The sequence below is a fragment of the Mesocricetus auratus genome, unplaced genomic scaffold (genome assembly GCF_017639785.1).
Source record: "Mesocricetus auratus isolate SY011 unplaced genomic scaffold, BCM_Maur_2.0 Super-Scaffold_100007, whole genome shotgun sequence".
Taxonomy (NCBI): Eukaryota; Metazoa; Chordata; class Mammalia; order Rodentia; family Cricetidae; genus Mesocricetus; species Mesocricetus auratus.
The window spans coordinates 53,215,365-53,229,100 of record NW_024429191.1 but is presented as its reverse complement, the minus strand read 5'-3'; the positions used below and the strand labels follow the sequence as shown (position 1 = coordinate 53,229,100).

The 13,736-nt window shown below is 43.0% G+C and overlaps 2 protein-coding genes across 4 annotated transcripts in view; one reads left to right on the top strand and one right to left on the bottom strand.

Annotated features, from left to right (window-relative positions):
• Positions 1–549: 549 nt before the first annotated feature.
• On the bottom strand, positions 550–2,325 carry LOC121141207. The gene is made up of 4 exons (XM_040748051.1): positions 2,199–2,325; positions 1,839–2,089; positions 793–1,362; positions 550–711 (listed from the first exon to the last, which is right to left on the bottom strand). Exons 1-4 carry the CDS (start codon positions 2,323–2,325, stop codon positions 568–570), a joined length of 1,092 nt encoding a protein of 363 aa, XP_040603985.1. The 3' UTR covers positions 550–567.
• Positions 1,361–13,736, top strand: part of Pafah1b1 (platelet activating factor acetylhydrolase 1b regulatory subunit 1) — a 44,716-nt gene continuing 32,340 nt past the window's right edge. For 2 of the 3 annotated variants that reach the window (XM_040749131.1, XM_040749130.1), the window contains exon 1: positions 1,361–1,563. The gene's annotated coding sequence lies outside the window, so the exon portion shown is untranslated. Of the gene's footprint in view, positions 1,564–2,361; positions 2,467–13,736 lie in introns of those variants that run through there. The other variant, XM_040749132.1, reaches the window with a different exon arrangement.

The window sequence follows — 13,736 nt, the reverse complement described above, 5'->3', positions numbered from 1 at the left end:
AAGATAGGTTCTTACTATGTGCACCGTGCTGGCCTCAAATTTGTGGCAATCCTCCTGCTTCTGTCTTCTCACTGTTAGGATTACAGATGTGAGCCACCAGACCGTTTAGTACTATTATCATAATTTTAAAAACTGATGTATCCGAGGCTGGCAGAGAACTTCTGATTCTCCTGCCCCAAGTAGCTTGGGCAATGAGCCACTTCTGTTTGGCTACTAGGTTTATTTTATACTGATACTGAGGCCAAAAAGAGATATGGTCATTTAGTCAAGGTCATACTCCTGGCCAGCGGTGACATCAGGATGCTAACTCTGTAGCTTCATATGCTGCAAGGTACAATATCTACCTTCATAAAAGAAAGTAATAAAATCAGTTAAGCCTGAGTTTGTATTTTGGGAGAAAACACAAGTGACTAATGAAGTAATTTCATTCAATACTTCTTATAAAGATAATATTCTATATTTAATTATTCGGAGCCCCAAACCTACCCATTTAAAAATCAAGTGTTTCTTTGTGAAATAAACTGACAAAAACCTCCCAGACTTGTCATCAATATTTCAATTCATAATTTAATAAAATACAGACGTGCCTTGTAGGGATAATGTTCCAGATCTTTCTGTGGACGTCAGTTTCCAGAATCTCTGATGTGTTCGTGTGACTAAGGAAAAGAATAGCTGAATCACATCTACGGGCGATTCCTTCCAATTAAAAATCTATAACAGAAAGGAAGACATGGCAGTTCATCTGTCTTTTAACCTCAACAGCTCTTCAGTCCAAGCCCACCAATTTACTACCGTTGTTTTGGGTGGGGATGGAGAATAATCCCACAGGATACAGGCAGAAAGGGAACAGCCTGGCCTGGCTCGATCCAGCCAGGGCAGGGACGCTTGTGCAGCAGGGACCCGCTGTCTGCCTGGACCGAGGAGCGAGGGCCAAAACAGAGCCAGAGCTGGTGTTGGGACCCAACAGTCAGACAAGAGTCTAGGGCAAAAGGGGTTCTCCCCAAGGGTACGGAGGGCAGGGAGTGAGAAAACCCGCGTCCGCGGGGCAAGCCCGGCCACGGGCCGGGGTACAGAATCCAGGCCACCCTGCGGAAGAGCGCGCGGCCCAGCCCTCGCATGCGCCTCAGCACCTCCGCTCCCCTCCCTCTTCCTGGCGGGTCTGGGGCGGCGGCAGCGCGGTGACGTCAGGGCGTTGGGGCAGCTCCTGTGACAGACGGAGCTGGAGCGGCGGGGCGGCGGCGGAGTCCGGCGGCGGAGATAGCGAGTGAGGGAGCGAACGAGCAGCGACCCGAGGGTCCAGGGAGCGAGGAGGAGCCGGAGGGGAGTGCTCGGGCGCGAGCGAGAGGACGCGCGAGCGCCGGGCTAGGGCTCGAGCCCCGGAACGGCTGAGGAGCCCACCCGCGGCCCTCCCCTCCCCCTCCCCGGGACCGGGCCCAGCGCGCCATCCTCCCCCTCCCTCCCTCCCTCCCTCCTTCCTCCCTTCCCTCTCCCTCCCCCTCTCCCGCCGGTGGATGGGAGTGAAGGACGGAAGAGGCCCTGCGGAGGCGGCGGTGCAGCGCTCCGGTAAGGCGGCGACGCTCTGCGCCCTCCCCTCTGTCTCCTCCACCGCGCTCGGGCGGCTGCGGGCCGGGCCGGCCGCCTGACGATGTGGCTGCGCCGGTCCCCTCCCTCCCATTCTCCCCTCCCCCTGCCGCCGCTGCCTCCTCCTTCTTCTTCTCCTCTCCTCGCTCTCAAAATGGCGGCCGCGACGGCCGTTGAGTGAGAGGCACCGAGGAGGGGGGCCTGGCTGGGGAGGGCGCTGCCCTGGCTCTGGTCCTCGGGCCTGGGCTGCGGGCTACCCGGGCCGGCGCAGCTTCACCCGAGGCCTCTCGGGCAGCATCGCCCTCCTGCCGCCGTGACTTAGCAAGAAAAGTATTCTTGGGTGGGAAGGGCGTGGGGAGCAGGTCGCTCTCTGATCTTGGGGAAAGGGCCCAGCCCTCCTGGGCCGCGGAAGCGAGCCCCGCAGTCCCCACCCCTCCGCGATCTGGCGGCTCTCCGCCGGGGCCCCTGCAGCCACCAGGCCTTCCTGGGGGCCGGTTCCCCACCTGTGCTTAGGTTGGGGGTCGACCTGAGGAGGATGGCTCATTTCCTGGGCCCTTGGACCCCCGGTGCGGTGGTGGTTCAGCCTCTGCCCTCTGTAAAAGATCTGCAGCACCCACCGTCCAAATCGGGCAGGATTTTCCTTTTTGCCACTAGCTCCTTGCACGGGAGTTGCCTTTTGACGTTGCTAACTAACACTGAGCTCCGAGGCACTCTGCCATTCCCTTCATCCCATCTCCACTCCATTAGGAAACGCTGTGACTATTTATTTACCCTCTCTAGCCTTCTAGGTGAGAAAATGTTTTTGAGATCGTGGGCTTATTTTTGCTACCTCTACAAACACAGCCAGGAGGAGAGATTTTCAATGTCTTGATGAGAGAAAGCAAGGTGCCTGGCTTTATTTGTTATTCTGCTTTTTTTTTTTTTTTCAGTGACTTAGCAAGAAACTCCTTGGGAGGAGGGCAGGAAATTTTTCGTTGAAGTTGGGATTGGATCTAATTCCTATCAGTCCTTTGGTTAAGAAATTGTGCTTGAAGAGGAGTACCAGATTTGTGGTCTCATTTTCAATGGGCGATGTCATGCCAAGGAACTCCCCTCCCCCTTTTCTTAGGAGGCAATTGCGAGAAAATAAAAATATTACTGTTTTTCTGGCCTTTAGCTTCAAGCACATACTCCTTAAGATTCACAACCTTTAAAAGATCCAGCAACAGAAGGGTCATTTTAGCAATTCTCTTTTTGTTGTGGGCGGGTTGTTTGTGTGAATTTCTTTTCTGGGGGTGGGATCTTGGCGAGACCTTGTTTGGGCCTTCATACCTATAATACTGTCTTCCCTCTTCATTTTGCCACAGCAGTGTTTGCTTAGTATCTCCCCCCTTGCAGTAAGACTTGATTGCTGCAGGATTCAATCCCATAATCAGGAATATTTTTAGTTGGGTACGCCAGTAATACGTTGAATATACATTAAAAGCTTTAACTTTAAAAATTGGTTTGGTTTTAACTAGCTTTGATTTCTAATGGATGTCTTTCAGGACATAGTTCTGCAACATAATTGGCAGTTACAAATTGCGGTTTTTATTAAAGCAGAATATGTATTTAGGGTAATTTATTCTTTCTTGGTCTATTTAAAAGATCATTGTTTGGTTTCAGAGGGAAGGATTTCCTGCAATAAATTTAAAGCTGGTGTATATGTATATAATTTTAAATCAGAGAAAGGAACCCAGCTTCTCACAGAATATTTCTACATATGTTGGTTTTGATGGAGCACACCCTGTTTTGGTACATCCTCCCACCTCTTTAAAAATGGGTTAATATTTGTGGATGCTTTGAACAGCCATTGAGCCGGGAGGACTGGGTGGAGTAAGGGATCGACAGCAGAAGCTGTGAAATGCTCTGATGGCCCTTTCATCGCATTTTCTTCATCCTTAGGATTTGTAAGGTTATTTGATAATAATAGTAGCTACAACAAAGGCGTTTCTCTGTTGTAGATCTTAAAAGTCTCAGGTTTTCCACCTTTTTTTTCCTTCAAGAAGGGCATTGAATAATTGGAATAAAAGCATCCCTGCTCTAATACAAGTACTTATTGTTCACCTGTGAGTGTGTATAAAAGACATGTACACATATGCTCTGGTTAATGTTTTTTAATTATTTCAGCCAAATGAGTGTTAACTACTGCCAAGAATATTTGGCAACAAAAAGCATGGAATATTGCAAAAAAAATCTAGTTAAAGATACTTGCTTTTAATTTTTTTCTTAATGAACATCAAAGATGAGAAAATAGTGGGTTTTTTTGTCAAGAGCTCTTTAAATAAACCTTTTCTCTTGTGTTGCTGCTTTCATAGGACTTCTTGTGTGAGAAAAGCGTAGTTCACTTTAGTGTCTTGTGTTCCTTAAAGAATTTTGAATTTGGCAAATATAATTTTGATGAACCCTATGTTTGTAATTTAGGATATATTTCTACAATTTTGTTTAATGTAGTTAGAAAGTAGAAAGGCTATTATGGTGATGGTTGAGTGCATTGGGATTAGTGTTTCACTATATTGTGTCTATATATATATATATACATATACATATTTATATGTCCCTATTCCTACCATTTCTAGTTAATGGTGAATCTACACTCCACCTCTTCCCAGGAGGTTACTGAGAATTTGTTGGAGAGTATGTGTGTGTGCTTATGTTTCTGGTATGTGTCAGAATCTTGCTTAGTTTGAAGAAATCAGTTTTAAAAATTATTTACAATCCTATATTTATAAAAACTTGAAGTTGGGATGAATTTCTTTTTTTTCACTCATTCATTTCATGAGTGCTTGTGTGCACCAGCTTACCTTACGGTCCTGTGGATTGAACTCAAGTTAGATTTGGTAGCAAGCATCTTTACCACTGAGCTATCTTGCCATCTTTTAAGATGGGGTCTTACTGTAGCCCAGAGTAGGCTTGAATTTGCTGTAATCCTGACCTTGAGCTCCTTGGTGGTTATCTTCCAACTCTGCAAGTACTGGGGTTACAGGACACTATGTAGCCTTAACTGGCTTGATATTTACTCCTTATGTATCCTAATTGGGCCTTTAACTACCTCTTTCTGCCTTAGAAGCCTTCTAAGTGTTGTAAAACAAGTGTGTGCTACCATACCGCTTTCTGTAGTATTTGGTATATATTTTTAAGTTATGTTATTTACATAACTTTCTGGATAAAATATCTCTAGCATGAAAACTGTTTCTGGGAATGAAGAGTCAATATCTCATAATTGTAGGTTTTCTAGTTCAGAACATCCATGTTGTATTTAAGAAAAGGAACTGGCGCATGCCTTTAATTCCAGCACTTGGGGGACAAACAGGCTGATCTCTTGAGTTCCAGGCCAGCCTATTTAACAACCAAGTTCCAAGACAGCAAGACTACAGAGAAACCCTGACTTGGAAAACCAAGGGGGGATGGGGATGGGAAAGTAGGGCTGGTGAGATGGTTTGGCTGCTAAACTTGACAACATGAGTTTGATCCTCAGTACCCACATGGTAAACAGAACCATCTCCCATAATTTATCCTCTGTTTAGCACATGTACATAATAATAAAAAAGGAAAGTAAATGTTACTGTCTTGGATTATATACAAAGCTTTCAAGAGTAGGATTCTGTCCTTCCACTGTGAGCCCCAAGGATCAAAATCAGGTTGACAGGCTTGGTGGCAAGCACCTTCAGCTTCTGAGCCGCTATCGTAAGTCCATCCCTGCACCATGGAGGCATAGAGGCAGGTGCTTCTTTGTGAGGTCAAGGCCAGCCTGCTCTTCATAGTGACCATCAGGCTTGCCAAGGACACATAATGAGACCCCCCTGCTTCAAACAAATAAACCCCCCTCCCCCCAAAAAAACGACTAAAATTAAAATAAAAACAAGTGCAAAGCAAAAATATACAAATTGAATGTTCAGTTCTGAAGTTGTGATACAGTTTCCCCCACCTTTTTGTTTTTATTTTATAAAGTTAGCTGACTTTAAATGAAGCTGGTTGTATGGCTGTATCTGATTTATGGTCCTAAAAGTGGCTGGAACTCAAGACTCTCCTGTTGGATGTTCTCCACTACTAAACTACACCTGGACAGAATTTTTACTTGCTTCTAATAGAAATCTCTGTTGCAGGGTGTGGTGGTGCATGCCTTTAATTCAGGCATTCATTTGGGAGGCAGAAGCAGGTGGGTCTCATTTTATTTAGAGACTAGCCTAGTCTAGAACAGCCAGGGCTACACAGCGAAGCCCTGTCTCAAAAAACCCAAAACAAAAACCCAGGACATTATGAAGTCTAAGCATGTGCTTTTATCACTGAGGTGCACTTCCCAGGCCAAATAATTTTAACTTTTGAAAGCATTATAAAAAGCTTTATGTTTGAAGCCAGCACAGTGGCTCAACTAAAGGCATTTACTGTGCAAGCCTAATGACCTGAATTGGATCCCCAGAACCCACATGCAATGATAGAACCATTTCATACAGTTGTTTTCTCTGATCTTTGCAGCTGCACCAAGGCATCTGGGCCCACATGCATATATCATTTTTTAGGCAGGCATACAATAATAAAACAAAGTTTATGATATGTACATTGTGAATAGGTGGAATTTACAACAGGTGGCTATGGTGTGTGTGTGTGTTTTGTTTTTAACGTTGGGAATTGATTCTGGAGCCTTGGGCATAGGATCCTAGGCAAAATGTTCTGTTACTGAGCAGTATCTCTTCTAGCCTAGTTATTTTTTAAAAATTCTCTTTAACTTAATTTACTGTTAAAGTAGGGCTTTACTGTGTGTTCCTAGCTGGTCTTGAACTCTTTGAGATTGGTCTTCCTCTGTCTCTTGAGTGCTAGGATTATTGATGTGTGTCACCATGCCTAATATTTTATACATAAGGTCAGTCTTCCTCAGTCTCCCCCCCCCCCATGTAGGAAGGAGTGGGCTGTGAACTCATAGATACCCACTTGCTTTTGCCTTCCAAGCACTGGTACTCAAGGTGCATGTCACCATGCCTGGCCTACATCTAGTTCTTGAAACCCTGCCTCAGTCTCCTGTTGCTGGGGTTGTGGGCTCAAGTACTACCCTGTCTGGTAATTTTAAATTAAATTAAAATACAGGGTCTCATGTAGCCCAGACTGACCTGGAACTAGTGGAGGATGCCTTTGAACTTCTGATCCTTTTGCCTTTTCCCCCCTTCTTCCCAGTGTTGGTCATTCAACTTAGTGTCTCTCACAGACTAAGCAAGCTGTGTATTATTGGGTCACCCACCCATCCTCTGCCAAGCCCTTAAAGGATATCTTCTAGTTATACATTTTTTCTTGTTTTTATTTTATCAAGAATATGATGATACCAGTCATAGGAATGGCAACACTAGATTGGAATACCTGGCAAGACCCTATCTCAAAACAAAACAAAACAAAAAAAAAAGGGTGAAAATGAGGCTGATAATTTGGAATTTCTTGATCCCCACCTCCAAACTAGGGGAATTGAACCTAGGATCTTACACATATTAGGTGAGTGAGCCACTGATGAGCTAGACATAGCTCCAACCCTGTTTTTACATTTATTCACCTACTTGTTTGTTTATTTTGTGTATATGCACAAGTATCATGGTGTGCATGTGGAGGTCAGGAAACTGCTTATAGGAGACTGTTCTCTCCTACCCTGTGGATTCAAGACTTGGTGACAAGTGCTTTATCCTTTGAGAGCTTCCTTGGCCTCCAGTCCTCTTTTTGTTTCTAGATAGACTCTCACTACTCAAACTGGCCTTGAATTCACTGTATAGCCAAAGTTGGCTTTCAATGTAGGATTTTCCTGCCTCAGTATCTTGAGTCAATGAGGTGGTAGACTAGGTGTCACCAGGCTAAACTGACTCCCTTAATTTGGCACTCGACTTTAATCCCAGTACTCAGGAGGCAGAGACGACAGGAGGATCTCTGAGTTCGAAGCCAGCCTGGTCTACAAATCCACTTTTTTTCTTTTTCTTTCTTTCTTTTTTGGTTTTATCAGACAGGGTTTCTCTGTATTGTTTTGGAGGCTGTCGGACCAGCCCAGCCTCGAACTCACAAAGATCCACCTGCCTCTGCCTCGAGAGTGCTGGGATTAAAGGCGTGCGCCACCATCGCCCGGCTACAAATCCACTTCTAGGACAGCCAAAGCTACACAGAGAAACCCTGCCTGAAAAACAAAAGTAAACAACAAAAGAATAAGTAATTGGAGCAGACACTGGAAAAGATTATGTTAGTGGAAACAGCAACATATTGGTACACAGCATGTAAACTCCTTAGATGTATGTTGGTAAAGTTTGGGAGAGGAGATTGTGGGATTGACTGGAAAATTATATGAGCCAAGTAGATATAATTTATATGTCTGTATAGCTAGCAGGCAATTTGGAAGTCATTAAACAAGTTCAAGCAAAGGCTAACATTCTGATCAGTTGTGTATTGTATAGTTTATGTGGCAACAAAGATGATTGTTTGCTGTGTGGAGGTCACAGTTTTTCAGGAAAGAATGATTACTGCTTGAAATATAGTAGTGACCTTGAAGTGGAGAAAGGATTGGGAAAAGTAGAATTATGAATGCTTAGAGCAGCAGGAAGAGAAAAATGTATAGATTGTAACTTGAGTGAGGAATTGTAGTTGAGAAACAATTTACAGAAGAGCAATTGTGTAGTAAATGAATTGGGTAATAAATGAAGAAATTGGGTAGTAAATGAAGCTGCTTTAAAACAAAACAAATAAAATTAGCCGGGCGGCGGTGGCGCACACCTTTAATCCCAGCACTCGGGAGGCAGAGGCAGGTGGATCTCTGAGTTCGAGGCCAGCCTGGTCTACAAAGTGAGTTCCAGGACAGCCTCCAAAGCCGCAGAGAAACCCTGTCTCGAAAAACCAAAAAGAAAAAAGAAAAAAAATGATAAATTTTTATTTTATGTATGTGAATGTTTTGCTTTCATTTATGTCTGTGTACCAAGTTTGTGCCTAATACTGGAGGAGACCAGAAGAGGGTTTTGGATTTCTTGGAACTAGAGTTAAAGAAGTTGTGTGTGGGAATTGGCCAGGTCCTCTGGAAGACCAGCCAGTGCTCTTAACCATTATCTCTCCAGCCTCCTCCTTTTAAAAAAAATTATTTTTATTTTAGTTTTTCTTAAGGCATGGCAGGCCTGATTGATCTCAAATTCTCAACCCCTTTCCTGAGGGCTGGGCTGGGATTATGTTGTTGTATCATCTGTCATCTCTCTCTCTCTTTTTTTTTTTTTTTGTTTTTTTTTGTTTGTTTGTTTTTGGAGACAGGGCTTCTCTGTGGCTTTGGAGGCTGTCCTGGAACTAACTCTTGTAGACCAGACTGGTCTCGAACTCTCAGAGATCACCTCTGCCTCCCGAGTGCTGGGATTAAAGGTGTGCACCACCGAACACCCTGCTTACCTGTACTTTCTACCATTTTCTGATGTTAAAACTGAGTTTCTTTCTCTGTGTTTGGGCAGTGTCTCTTATTTTGCGTTTGTAGGTAAAAATGAAATTGCTGTCATTGAACCATTTCACTGTTTCTAAGCCATATGAGGGACTCTGAGGTTAGATACCCCTTTATATCATTCTTTTCTTTTAACCTTATTGTGAGTGTTTGAGTTGTTTGGTTATTACTAACCTTAAAGAAATAGGCTTTAGGAATTTTGGCAATTTGTTCAGGGTCAGTTTGTGAATGACTAAGATGATCTCTTTTTCTTCCAGTGATGAGAAATTAGAGCTTCACATGAGGCACATGTTCTACCACTGAACTATACCGTTAGTCCCCAAAATGATATTTAGACCATGACTGCTTGACTCCAAAATTCTATGCAGCAAGACATCAGAACTGGTCAGAAATGGTGCCTGTTGGGCAGTGGTGGCACCCTGTCTTAAACCCCCCTCCCTCATAGGATTAACTTAATCTGCCTATAACAGAACCTATGCACAGCCAAAAATATTCTTAAAATTTCCACTTGGAAGGGTCTCTGTACATAGCCCTGGTTGTCCTGGAACTCACTATGTAGATCAGTAGACTAGGCTGGCATCGGATTTAGACATCTGCCTGCTTCTGCTTCCTGAGTTCTGGGATTAAAAGTGTGTGGTACCACACCCAACTAAATTTTATTTTTACATTAAGTGTCTGTGTTTGGGTTTGTACATGTGAATGCTAGTGCCACACAGGCCAATCCTCTGTGAGCCATACAATGTGCATGCTGGGAACCAACTTTGGATTCTCTGGTAGAACTCTTAACCTCTGCCTCATCTCTTTATTGGTAAATATACAGAAATATATAGTAATAAAACAAAATGTCCATGTAATTACTCTCAAAGCTTTTTATTTAAGTGGGAGTGGGGTGGCAGTGGACGCTTTTAATTCCAGCACTAGTGAGGCAGAGGCAGGCGGATCTCCAAGGACAGCCAAGGATGATACAAAGATAAATCATGTCTTTTTCCTTTTTAAAGGCAGTTATAATTTATATTCCTTTTGTACCTCTTCCCAGTGGCATTTCTTCTGTTAGTATCTATTCCTTTTTTGTTTGTTTGAGACAGGATCTCACTTATGTAGCCCTGGCTGGGTTGGAACTCTGTATGTTCACCAGGCTGGCCTCTGCCTCCTGAGTGCTGGGACTAAAAGCATGTGTTACTACCCTATGCCTTTAAAAAACAAAACCTCGTGTGCAGTCAGAGTTTTTTCTTCCTTCCATCCTGTGAGTTCTGGGATTAGATAGCGCTCAGATTTTCAAGATTAGTGATAATAAGTGTCTCACTGGCCTTGGTCCTAGGTTTTTACATACTTGTATACTCTGTGCATATCGGTAAGCAATGTGAGTGAGACTTTAGAGATTTTTAGACTTTATGTGAATGTTATACCGTATGTTTTCCAACTTGGTATTTTTATGTAGTAAAGTATTTTCTAAGTAGACTTCAGAAATAAGTCTGTTAAACTGTTCTAACTGTTATAGTATTGTGAATATGGGTAAAATATTTGCAGATGAGATAGTTTGTTTTGCATGCAATTCATCCTTAAATATTAATGATTTTCTTTAGTAATTTTTGTCATTTGTATTTAGTAAAGAGAATAATGAATATTGTTGGCATCCATTTTTCCTTTTTTTTCCTCCCCCATTCCCTTGCCCATGAAAACAACCTGAGTTTATCTAGTTACTTAATTAGAGATTATATGCTGGTTACCTTCAGGTTAGATAAAGTTTGTAAATAATATTTCTCTTGGCCTTGTATAGCTAAAAAGGTTTTTTTTTTGTTTTGTTTTGTTTTTTTTTTGGCTTTTCGAGACAGGGTTTCTCTGTATTGTTTTGGAGGCTATCGGTCCAGCCCGGCCTCGAACATACAGAGATCCACCTGCCTCTGCCTCCCGAGTGGCTAAAAAGGTTTTAAGCTATATTTAAAATTACATCTGGGCAGTGGTGGCGCACGCCTTTGATCCCAGCACTCAGGAGGCAGAGGCGATCTCTGAGTTCGAGATCAGCCTGGTCTGCAAGAGCTAGTTCCAGTACAGCCTCCAAAGCCACAGAGAAACCCTGTCTCGGAAAAAAAATTTACATACTTTGTATTATTTCTTATCAGATCATCCTGGAAAAATAGACAAAGCAACTTTACATGATTACCATGTAAACAGAGCTGGACTTTGAGGTGCATGCCTTTAATCTTAGTACTAAGGATAAGAAAGGAGGAATATCTAGGTTCAGGGCCTGTACAATAAGACTCTGTCTCAATAATAGTAAAACCAAAGAAAATTTACAACTTTGCCTGCTTCGTTTTACCACTTATATTGTTCTCTGTAGATACTAATTTGTGATTCATACCTTTTCTTGTGTCCAGATTATTGAATGGCTGCCCCACATTGTAGTTTAATGGTTAAAAAGACACAAAACTGTAGCTGGGCGTTGGTGGTGCACACCTTTAATTCCAGCACTCAGGAGGCAGAGGCAGGCGGATCTCTGTGAGTTCGAGGCCAGCCTGGTCTGTAGAGTGAGTTCAAGGACAGCGTCCAAAATAATACAGAAAAACCCTGTCTGGAAAAACCAAAAAAAAAAAAAAATCAAGAAAAAACCCACAAAAGACACAAAACTGTTTGTAAATCATGGAGTCCTGTGCAAAATGCCAGGTATTTATAGTTTTATACGCTCAGGTTCTAGACAGGTGTTTTGTTTTTGTTTGGGTTTTGGAGACAGGGTTTGTTTTTTTTTAATGGAGCCCTGGCTGTCCTGGAACTAGCTCTGTAGACCAGGCTGGCCTCAAACTCAAGAGATTTGACTGTCTCTGCCTTAAATGCTGGGACCAAAGGCATGTGACATCACTGCTAGCTCTAGAAAGGTTTTAAGCAGAAGAATTTAAAGGCGATATACATATCCTCACTTTGTATCTCTCCCTGACTGACCTGGAACTTGCAGCTAGAGCAGGCTGACTTTAAATTTACAGAGCGCCTTGAACTTGCAGAGTGCAGAGATTCACCTGCTTCTGCCTCTCTAGTGCTGGGATTAAGATGTGTGTAATCCTGCCTAATGCAGGGCATGTGCTTCCAGAGTATTCAAGTGTAGTTACTAGCAGAAAGACTCAGAAAAACTGCTGAAAAGAGATTGCTTCAATAGAGTACAGTTTCTATAAACCAGGATTCAAGTTTTCAGTATAAATGTAGGGAGGAATTTTGTTTGTTTTGTTGATTTCTTTTGCTGTGTAGCCCATATTGGCCATGAATTATCTCCGCCTTCAAGTGCTGGGAACTGCAGGTGTATTCTCCTGTGCCTAGCTTAGTGTTACGGTTTTTTTTTTTTTACTAATGCTTGTAATAAATATAGCTTTGACTCTTCCCAATGCATGGTTCATCTTTATTTATAAGTAAATTTTGTTTTCTTTGACACTACGAGAACTACATGTCTTTATTTTGTTACTGCTGAGCCTCTGAAATTTAGAGTACAGATCACTTCTATTGGTAACTGCTTTTTGTAGCTGTTTGCTATCTTTCACAATTTTAGTAATACTGTATTTCCTAACTACTCAAATATTTGCACTTGAATTTTTTTCTCTTCCAAATCTGCCTCAAAGAATTGTAAATCAGTTCCTCTTTTTTTTTTTTTTTTTCTTTGTTCTTTGGTTTTTGAGACAGGGTTTCTCTGTATTGCTTTGGAGGCTGTCCTGGAACTTGCTCTGTAGACCAGGTTGGCTGCCTCTGCCTCCCGAGCGCTGGGATTAATTAAAGGCATACGCCACCAACACCCGGCAATTCTTTATTCTTTTTCTTCTTTTTTTTTTTTTTATATGTGTGTGCATGCCATAACTCATGTATGGAGGTCAGAGAACAATTTTCAGGAGTTGGCTTTCAGCTTCCACCTTGTAGGATGTGTGGATCATTAGGAGGCTCGATGGTAATCACCTTTACTTGCAGAGTCATTTTACCAGTCCTGTTTCTAAGTTATTTGAACAAGTGGAGACAAACATTAGTGTGGGTAATAATAAATCAGAAATCAGTTGAGAAAACTGCTTTTATAACTTCTGAGCACTTGTTATTGTTGTGCCCAAATTCACCAAGAGGCCCATTTTGATGCAAAAGCAAAGAGTTTTTTATTGTAGATATTTAACGAGCTAACCCAATTAGCTTGGGCCCTTCACCCCGCCATCATGGCAGATGGCTGGAGAAAGAACCCAAGCAACCTCGAGGCAGGGATCTTAAAGGGTAGCGTAAGGGGAGTGTCTAGGGGTATGAAACAGTCTTAGGGTTGGTGCGTTTACAGGTTTGGGTGACCTGCCCTGTGTTGATTGGTCAACTGGTTGTTATGGCCCATAGGCCGTCCCAGGGTGGTTGCTGTGTTCTGCACATGACTGTTGTGTACTGTCTGTAAAGCACACCCAGAGCCGTAAAGCATAGCCCCGCTAGCTAACTTCTGACAGGAGCGTAAGGCCATGCAACCACATGCTAGCCTGTAATGGCTGCTAAAATGGGGGACTGGTCACTACACTCTCTAATAGAAATGGGATCTGCCTCATACCCTTGAGGAAACCATCTTTGGGGCTTGTTGTGGCACAAGCATAAAGTTTGGATCCCCAGCACACGTAAAAATGTGTGTGGTGGCATCTAAACCCAGTTTTTGGGGTAGGGCAGAGAGACATGTCCATTCCTGGAGCTCACTGGCCACCAGTGTAGCTCATTGGTA

Coding starts and splice junctions, on each gene's coding strand:
- LOC121141207 (XM_040748051.1), bottom strand. CDS start 2,325: ATGGAGTGGAGATGGGATGAAGGGAATGGCAGAGTGCCTCGGAGCTCA. Junction 2,090..2,198: donor AATCCTGCCCGATTTGGACG/GTGGGTGCTGCA, acceptor CCCCAACCTAAG/CACAGGTGGGGAACCGGCCC. Junction 1,363..1,838: donor GTGAAGCTGCGCCGGCCCGG/GTAGCCCGCAGC, acceptor CTCGAGCCCTAG/CCCGGCGCTCGCGCGTCCTC.